Source organism: Chrysochloris asiatica, unplaced genomic scaffold, assembly GCF_000296735.1.
Source record: "Chrysochloris asiatica unplaced genomic scaffold, ChrAsi1.0 scaffold00326, whole genome shotgun sequence".
Lineage (NCBI taxonomy): Eukaryota > Metazoa > Chordata > Mammalia > Afrosoricida > Chrysochloridae > Chrysochloris > Chrysochloris asiatica.
In genome coordinates this window covers 2690212-2700491 of record NW_006408844.1, presented here as the reverse complement: position 1 = coordinate 2700491, position 10280 = coordinate 2690212, and the positions used below count along the sequence as shown (strand labels likewise).

Below are 10280 nucleotides of genomic sequence, written 5' to 3'. Positions count from 1 at the left end.
TGGAGCGGCTGGTAGTTTCGAACCGCTGACCTTAAGGTCCGCAGCCTGATTTGTAACCACTACACTACCAGAGCTCCTTTTACTATCATATTATTACCCTCTAATTAAAAAAAAAAATAGTAAAGTGGCTCATTTGGTCTAGATTTTCATTATTTTCAGTTTATTAAGAAAGCTTTTCCCTAAAATATGCTAAAATTCTTAAGTGGTGGTGGTATGCCATGAAGTCAGTTCCAACTCATAGTGACCCTGTATAGGGTTTCCGAGACTGTAAATCTTTACAGGAACAGAAAGTCTCATCTTTCACCCACGGAACTGTAGGTAGTTTCTGAGCTGTTGACCTTGAGATTAGTAGCTTGACTTGTAACCACTATGCTACCAGAGGTCTTTAAAATTCTTAGGTACTTACTTATTTTTTAAGAAAGAAAAAAACAAACTATGAACTTTATTCTATTTATAACAGAAATGAAGACTAGATTTGAAATTGGTAAGCAGAAGTACTGTTTGGAGATCCTACCCACTGTACAATATGTACTGCACTGTGAACCACTAGGTCAGCAGTTTGAGCCCTCCAGCCATTCTGCAGGGGAAAGATGAGGCTTTCTGCTCCCACAAACATGTATAGCCTTGGAAACCCTGTATAGGGTCATTGTGAATTGTAACCGACTAGAAGGCACTTAACAGCAACAACCACCCTCTAAAGTGAGATGACCTTATACAAAGCCACCAGTTGCTTCAGTTTATTAATTGAATTGTATCTCTCAACATTATGTGTTGAATTCCTGGCACTGGTACCTGTAGATGTAATTAATTTGTTTGTAAACAGGGTTTTTCTTTTGTGACATTAATGAGGTGGCACCCATGTATGATGGATCCTAAACCTAATCACTTCTGAGTTATATAAAGACCAGAACAGACCCAGAGACATGCACATAGGGTAGGAAAGACATCACGTGAGAGTTATCTACAAGCCTAAGAACGTCAAGGACCCAAGGGAGCTACCAAGAAGGAGGAAATCAACAAGGCCAAGATCCTGATTTGGATTGTAGTCACCAGAACTATGAGAAAATCACATTTCTGTTCTTTAAGGATACCCATTTGTGGTCTTGCTGTTATGACAGCACTAAGAACTAACACTTCTTTTATGGGCACATCATTTAACACTAGACGGAATCTGGAGAAGTATTCTAGTGCATTGCAAAATAGCTAGCGATTCTTCTCAGAATTCTCTCCTCACTAAGATCACTGAGGTTTATGCCAGTAAATCACCCACATGGATCCTAAAACATCCGACAAATTCAAAGTTAATCTCCATCATTCCAACAGACTGTCCAGTAAAGTTTGGTCTTACATTCTAAGACCCACACGATAGTGAGAGTGAACAATTGTGAAATATTTTTACGACTCATTTTCAAAATTTTTAATTTGTCCTATCTACTCATTGAGATTATAAACCCAACAACTGTTAACTAAGAAAAGGCAAGGGCAAGTTTGTACACTTCTGAATCTTCCTTGGTCTCTTGAACAGTGCTATATGCAAAGATGACACTTTATGAATTGTCAAATGGATAGCGTTTCTTTAGTTTATGTGACACAAAGATAGACATTGTACATTATCTCATTTGCTCCACACAGCTATGCTCGGGGGAAAGGACTGGTGCAGTTCATTCCATTGAGAAAAATGATTAAGTCAAAACAATCTGTGAAAATTAAGTGACAGAGATGAAACTGAGACCCGTGTCTTCTGATTCCCAAATCCAGTGTTCCTCCCACCATATCACACTGTCTTTTTTTTTTTTTTTTTTTTAAAGTTTTTATTATGAATTGAGTGACAGTTTCCACACTGTCTTGTATGAAACTAATAGACAATGTTAAGATTCACAATTGGGAAAAATTAAGCTTAGAACACAAAATTCCATGAATAAAACAGGACAGATGACTTTTCAATTCTACTCCTACCATGAAAAAGAACGTGAAATTCAAGAACAAATACTAGGGACAAATCTATGTGGTGCTGTAGGAGAAGCACTGGACTGCTAACCACAAGGTCGGCATTTCAAACCCAGCAGCTACTCTGTAGGAGGAAGATGAAGCTTTCTGTTTCTGTAAATATTTACAGCCTCGGAAACCCTATACAGGGTTGCTAGGAGTCGGAATGGATCAAAGGCAGTGAGTGACACAGACACACCCATCCCAATCCCAAATCCTTCCTTCAGCTTTCTTGGCTTATTAACCAGTGGGGTTACAAATTAGTGGTTTTCCTTTTGGTGTTAAAACGCGTAAGTTCTTCATGAAGTTTTATTACTCTCAGTTTTTCTAACCCTCTGCAGTGAATGAGGTAATAAGCAAGATAAAATCTTGTCATAGACTGCTGCCTAAATTCTGCAGTGTTATCTTTCTAGTGCTTTGGATTTCACTTTGGTAGATTTCTCTGTGGATGGTAACAGGTGATAAAATAGATGTGGCACAGAAAGAGGAGGGATGGGGAAAGGCCAGAAGGAACAGAATGACCACTAGCAAGAGGTAGCATGGTGTGATAAAAAGAACAGGGGACTAAAGTCAGACAATCTGGGTTTCTGGTCACAGTTCCATCATTTATTGTCATGTGATTTTGGCAAGTCACTTCACATTGCTAAGTCTCAGTTTTCTGATCTGCAAACAGGGATCAATATCCTTGTTCTGCTTCCCTTAGGATTGTTGCAAGCTTAGAAAAAAGTGTGAAAAGTTTTTCAAATAAGGGATATTTATTATTTATAACTTCTAACTATGAATTAAAGGTACATATTTAAGGAGCTCTGGTATGGTAGTGGTTACGAATCGGTCTGCAAACCGTAAGGTCAGTAGTTCGAAACTACCAGCTGCTCCGTGGGAGAAAGATGAGGCTTTCTGCTCCGGTTAAGATTTACAGCCTTGGAAACCCTGTACAGGGTCGCTATGGGTCGGAACTGACTCCACGGTACATAACAACAACAACATTTATATCAACAGATGCCATAACCAGTAGTACTGTGTGCAGGCAACATGCTAAATGTGTGAACTATTTAGCCCTCATGATGAGTCTATCAGACATACACTATTCTCCTCATACAGAAAGGGACAGAAGTCAGAAGCTTTAACTTGTCTGAGGTCACAGAGACAGTACATAGTGGAATGGGTATGCAAATCCCTACCTAATGCTCTTTTTCTAGTCAACAACATGATTTCTCTGGCTTTGGGCAACTGTTTCCTTAATCTATTCTGTTCTATTCCCCAATTTTCTCAGGCTTAAACTGCTAAGACCCAACTTCACTCAAATGCCCACCCATATCCTTCACACCAAGATGTAAAGGACGTCTGCTGATTTTTCTTACAGAATCTTGTGTTTTCTATTTTCTACTATATATTGTTTACTTCGATTCCACTGTGTTTATTAGACTTTAAGCTCCTTGACTGCAAGTTCAAGAAGTAGGTTCCATGAATAGAAGAGACGGCTTATTCATTCATTCACATGCTCATCACTTACAAAGCAACTACCAGGCTGGGACCACATGGATGAGTAAGATGTGGTGTCCAGCCCCAAGCTGCTCAAAAGCCTAGTGGGTAACAGCTGGTGGGAGAATGACTGAGAAGATATCTGTTTATCTCTGTACCCACCACTGTGCCTGTAGAGTGGGCGAGGGCATGAATAAAGCAATTTTGAAGGGAAAGCAATCTGGCTAGGGGCAGAGGCAGGGACAGGCTATTCTGGGTAGTGGGAACTTGTCTGAGAAAGGAATGAAGGTCAGAAATGAGTGTGGCACATCTGGGGGTCCGTTGAGAAGGGTGGGAGAGTGGTGGAGGAACCTGGTTGCTGGGGCCCCATAACACAGCAGGCACATCATTTCAGTTCAGTTCTAAACTTAGCGTTTCACAGGCAGCCATCAAGTAGCAGCTTGCATGCATGCTCTTCCCAGAGCCTAACTCAGCCCAGAGTCAGCTGCGTATGTGCATACATATTTGCGTCTTGGACCACTTTGTAGTCAGTAGTAAAAGGAAGAAAAATGGACTGTTGAAGTGGTATTCTGGTGGCTTTTAACCAAAGTATTCATGAGTACAGCCTCTGAGCTGAAATTCTGCTTTTCAAAATTATGTTGCTTGGCAGTTACAACAGGGTTAGTTGTCCTAGGAAGAGAAAATGGGGCTTCTTTGGAAAGAGCTGGCAAAAAACACACCCCCAAAACTCTGAGGATTTGGCCCAATGCAGTTGGGTCCATCAGAAGGAATTAGCTTTAGGATTAATCAGGTGGATCGATCTGATATTAGCTAAGAATTTTGTAATGTGCAAGCACATATCACCTCATTAAAATAATGTCTACCACCATGTCTTTTGTTTAAACAAAACAAAACAAACAAACTGTCATGACTTTGAAGCTTACCATAAGGAGGAATTCAGTGAGTGCACTGACCCTCAGCCAGTTTGAAATCCTCCACACCAAAAGAACAAACAGCAATCAGCTTCCACAGGCCCAATCTGTGAATGGTAACAACCACACAGAAATGTTTTCTTTACAAAAGATGTAAGAGGCTCCCTTAGGAACTTGAGTTTTTTTACCCTTTGCCCTAAGGAGCACAGTCTTGGGGGTTACTCCTCAATCCATAGCTGCTCTCGGAAATTCTCAGATTTCCTCTGAGGTTAAAAGTGCTCCTTCTGACTGTGTTTAGATTTGTAATTTCTAGCCTGGCTTCCTGCGGTGGTCTTTACTTGGAAACATTATGCAGCATTCACTTTGCAGTATTTTGCATCTACTTAGTTGTCTATTTTTCATTAGAGTATTACAGAGTGGTACCTTTCTGTTCACTGTTAATGTGCTTGACACAGGTTGGCAAAGAGGGGCACTGTATACATGTACAAGTTGGGGTTTAATGGAGTTACTATATCCATGCCAGGAGACCTACAGTCTTTTTTTTTTTGCTATAGATTTATGGGTCATCCATGCTTGGAAAGTCATTTTAATTTCTCTGTACCTCAGAAATGAGAGTGAAAATCAAAGGGCAGCTGGGTTGCACTGAGAAAGCACTTCTATGTATATACATTTAGGGTAAACTGTCTAAAGAGATCTAAGCAGACTTTAATCTCTACTTTTCTAGTAATTTGTTGTGATTTTATTTCTTATTCTATATGTTTACTTTTATATCGAATTTTACATTTGTAATTTTGTATTCTTTTTCTTAAAAAGCTCCAATATTATATGTGCTCAAGGCACCACAAAACCTGGATGCTCCCTGTCCCTAATATGAATGGGGACTCTTAAGTCCAGGTAATCTATTTGTTGATAGAGCAGCGGTACCCTTTCTATCTGTTCCCTCTATCTGGGGGGTGAGAGTGGTGGTGGGAGAGAAGGAACAGGGAGACCACATTCTAGACAGAGGGACCAGTGAGGGCTGGTGACTGTGACACAGAGAGCTCTTCACACAACTAGAAACAGGCCAGTATAGTGACCGTACATTGCAAGTCAGAAGAGTGGCATCAGATGAGGCCCAGGGAGAGGCAGCGGCCAGGAAGACCATGGCCAAGAGCTGACATTTTATTCTAGTTACTGAAGGAAGCTACAGAGGGATTATGATATAGTTAAATTTTTAAAAGACTGGCTATTGTGAAAAGGAACTGTGGTGTGGCCAGAGTGAACTCAGAGAGACCACTGTGGTGTAGTTAGCTAGATGAGAGAGGGTGGTAGCAGTAGAGATGGTGGGAAGTGGTCAGATTTGATATAGAGATGACAGGATTGGCTGATGAATTAGATTGGATCTGGTGTGAGTGAAGAAAGGAAGGGAGTCAAAGATGATCCCCTGGTTTCTTACTTGATCATCTGGGTAGCTAGGGTACCACCTGCTGAGAGAGACTGGTTTTAGAAACGCTGAGGATGAGATGCCTGTGTTTAGTAGGTCTGTGGCTAGGCAAAGTTTACAAGAGAGACATGGACTGAAAACATAACTTTGGGAGACATGAGCAAATATGTTTCAAAACTATATAACATTAGATGAGATCACACAGAAGAGAATAGAGAGAGGAACTCCATCTATACTGAACGGTTAAGAAGGGAAGGAGCTATATGCAAAGCAGAGAAAAAGTAGCCAAAAGGAGGACAATCAGGAGAGGGTAGTACTTTGGAAGCCAAGAAAGAAGACTGGAAATGGTCAGCTGAAAATGGTCAGCAAGGCCAAATGCAACTGAGATGCTGAACAGGATAAGGACAGAAAAGTGACCTTTAGGTTATCAACAGAATTTAGTAGGCATTCTAAATTTAGTAGGCTGATGGAACTGAAATCAGACCGAAATGAGTTAATGAGGAATTGGGAAAACATAAACAGACCAATAACCATTATAGAAATTAATCAGCAGTGAAAAATCATTACTCTGCTGTCAACAACAACAACAAAAAACCACACGGCTTTTGGTAAGTTCTAGCAAACCTTCAAGATATAATAATAATTCCTGTTTTATACAAACTGCTCCAGAGCATATCACTCTCCCAAGCTCCCCCCGCCCCCCAAACCAAACCATTGCTGTCAAGTTGATTCTAAGTCAATGCAACCCTAAAAGACAGAGGATTTCCCATAGGGTTTCCAAAGCTATAATCTTTACGGGAGCAGACTGCTGCATCTTTCTCCTGAGGAGCAGCTGGTGGGTTCAAACTGCTGATTTCTCAGTTAGCAGCCAGCACTTAATCAGTAAGTTACTAGAGCTCTTTGTTCCAAATAATAGATTATTTTATGACAAAAACCAGACAAGGAAAGTATTGAGGGGTTGGGGATGGAATTGTAGGGCAATCCTTTTCAGTTCTCAGACTCTAAAAAAAAAAGCAAGTTGAATCCAATAATATAGGAAAATAATGGATCGTGACTAAGCAGAGTTTATCCCAGAAGGCAAAGGTGGATTAACATTAGAGAATTTATTAATATTAACATGTCAACACATCAAGGGAGAAAATGTCTTATCTTAGTAGACTCAGAATACACATTTGATGCAATACAAATACACACATCCATGATTTAAGCACTATTCTTTGTAAGCTGGGAGTAGAAAGGGTCTTCCTTTTGCTGATGAAGGCTATCTGCCATAGATTTAATATTTAATGGTGCCTCATTCTTTTTAAAGCCAGAAACAAAGCAAGGCTATCCACTGTCATTGCTCTATTCCATAATAAAACACAGTACATAGTAAGACAGTAAAATGTGATAAAAGTGATAAAAGTAGAAAAGAAAAAAACAATATCATTCACTAAAAATATGATTGCATGAGAAGGTTTCAAAGTTCAAGAAAAACTGAATTAAAAGATAATCTTTCTACAACTCTTTGAAGCCCCCTTGTATACCCAGACAATCCAAGGGAATCTAAGACAAACCATTGTAATATGTTTAGCAAGGTTGTTGGATACAATCTCAAAACCCAGAAATAAATGATATTCCTAACCAGAAATTGGATATTGTAATAAATAATTTACAACACCAATCAAAACTATAAGTAACCAAGGTCTAAGTATCTAATAAAAGATGTATAAGACCTTTATGAAGGAGCTCTGGTAGTGTACTGGTTATGAGTTGGGCTGCTAATCTCAAGGTCAACAGTTCAAAACTACCAGCCACGCTGCAGGAGAAAGATGAGGCTCCCATAAAGATTTACAGCCTCAGAAACCCTCTGCAGGGTCACTATGAGTTGGAACCGACTCCACAGCACACCACTGTCACCACCAAGACCTTTATGAGGAAAATTATAAAAGTTAAACTGAGGTTATATTGAAAAAACAAAAACAGAAAACAAAGCTATCCTGGTTAGTAGACAGAAAGAGTTGATATCATAAAGCTGTGAAACCACTCAGTTAAGATTAATAAATCAATCAAAGTCAAAACAGAATATGGCCATAAGTATGGTGGAATCTCAATATAAAAAAAGGCGAGGGCATCTTTTTCCTTTCTACAAAGGAACCTGACTTGGGAGTAACACTCCTAGCCTCCTTTCACTCACTCTCCCTCAGAGACGGAAGAACTTTCTGATCAGTGACTGCTACTGATTGAATTGTGTGGCCCCCCACCCCACCCCAAATGTGTGTCAATTCGACTGGGCCATGACCCTCAGTATTATGGAGTTATCCTCCATTTTGGTGATTGGGTATAATTGTCCTAAGTGTTATAAATTCTAATCTCTCAGATGTTAATAAGGCTGGATTAGCAGCAATTATGTTGACTCTACCTTGAGGTTGTGTCCTGTCTGCCTAGGTTGTAGTTTGAGTTAATCTCTTTTGAGATATAAAAGAGTTAAACAAGTGAGCAGAACCACCAAGAAAGACGAGCCAGGAGTAGAGCATGTTCTTTGGACCCAGGACCCCTAGGCTTAGAAACTCCTGGACCAAAAAGAAGATCAAGACACACGAAGCTCTCCAAGGAATGCTGGGCCCACAGACGCTGAAAGGAGACAAAGAACTTCTCCTAAACTGAGTTGACAGAGAGAGAAAGCCTTCCTAGAGTGGGTGAATTCAGACTTCTAGGCTGCCAAACTGTGAGAATAAATTTCTGCTTGTTAAAGCTATGCACTTGTAATTTCTCTGTTATTGCAGCACTAGATATATAAGACAGTGAGTTTAGACAGAAAAACAAAAACCAAGGCTTCTTGGTTCACACCTGTCAGTGTTCCTGTAGAACAGTCATCGTGCTGCTCTTGGTCAGGTAGTCAAGGATAGAAAAAGAGCTGAGATGAGAAGCTAGTGCTTCTTACAGGAGACACTACTAATCCAGTTGTCTAACTCTAGAGCCCTGGGTTCCACTCACATGATGTTGTAAATTACTGCCTATCACCCAAAGATTCAAACTTCAAGAACCACTCAGTGGCTAGAGTCAATAGCTTTCCGTTTATTTAAATGAAGTAAATCAATCTAATGTCTTCTTTGCACCAGACTCCCTGACCCCTGCTTTTTCAAAGGGTTGTGTCTATTCTGACAAAACACTTTGAAGCAACAGCTTGCTCTCCTCATTGTACAACAGGCACTGACACCAAATACAGGAAGCATTCTAGTATTTCTCAGACAAGGTTTTGACCATCTATCTACCTGACACTCTCCTTGTCTTCTGTCTTCCCCTGACTCCCAGAGTCCCTGCCTTCCCTGACTCCCAGAGTCACTGCTGTCCTCTTACTCTCAGAGTCACTGTCTTCCTCTGACTCTCAGAGACTGTCTTCTCCTGACTCCCAGTCACTGATCCTGATGTTTACTCTACAGTCATGCCCTTCCCTTGTTCTTTGGAAAAATCCAGGGACTCCGTTTTTCAATCAAGTGCTGTTATCCTGTCTCTGCCTCAGCAATACACTCAAGGGTTCCTTGCCCTGTCAATCCCCAAATGTTCAAACAACATCCCCTAACCTCCCCGGCTGTTTGTTTCCCTCTCCTGGAACTTAGCCCTCTGAAGGATGATACAGCCTTTTCTCCTGATGCCTCATTATATAAGAAACTCTGTAAGGTAAATATGGGGTAATGTGGACATGTGGGAAAGTTTCTCAGATCAGTATCCACAATAGAATTTCTGTTATCAGAGATAAAAATACTCACCACCTGACCATTAGTCCATGCTCCATGAAGTTTTTCAGGTTAGGAAGGGTTTGTCTCAAGTCTGGAGTTCCTAGTCCATGTTGATATCTTAGCTGCAAAAGGAGAAAACAGAATTAAAAATTCTGGCAGAAACTAGGTGATGCTTCAGAAAAATGGTCCACTCAACAGGTTATTCTTTGAACTCTAACAGAAGAAATATGAATGTGTGATCTCAATATCATCAACCACAATGCTGAGATGATTTTTATTAGTAAAGTAGCCTCGTCATTTACTGGTGTCACTGGGGTAGTGCAAATGGTTAATGCACTTGGTTATTGATCAGAAGGTTGGAAGTTCAAGACCACCCAACAGAAAGGCTTGACAAACTACTTATGGGGGCTGGTGGGGGGAATCAGTGATTGAAAACTCTATGGAGCCTCAATGGATTGATAATCAGAACATGACTAGAGGAAGATTAAAAAAATTTTTTTTTGATAAAGAAATGAGGGTAAATTGCTATAATCTGATGAACTTGACCTATACTCATGGAGGTAGTAACTCTAAATACCAACAGAGAGGGCAGGAGTCTTCACATCAAGTATCAATGCTATCCCCTCTGTACACAGAGTAGATAGGGATGGGCAACTTAGATATTGTCTACCTAAAATGATGGGGCCATGGAGGCACGAAGTGACTGGCTTACAAGTTTTAAGAGTGTGGGGGGAAAGAAAGAGTCCCCACTGAATAGTT

General features: G+C 40.4%; 1 protein-coding gene across 1 annotated transcript in view; it reads right to left on the bottom strand.

The window, feature by feature from the left end:
- Window positions 1-10280, bottom strand: part of UVRAG (UV radiation resistance associated) — a 354636-nt gene that overhangs the window by 26234 nt on the left and 318122 nt on the right. Inside the window, exon 11 of the mRNA XM_006875426.1 lies at window positions 9552-9643. Within this exon, the coding sequence (XP_006875488.1) occupies window positions 9552-9643 (92 nt within the window). The remainder of the gene's footprint in view (window positions 1-9551; window positions 9644-10280) is intronic.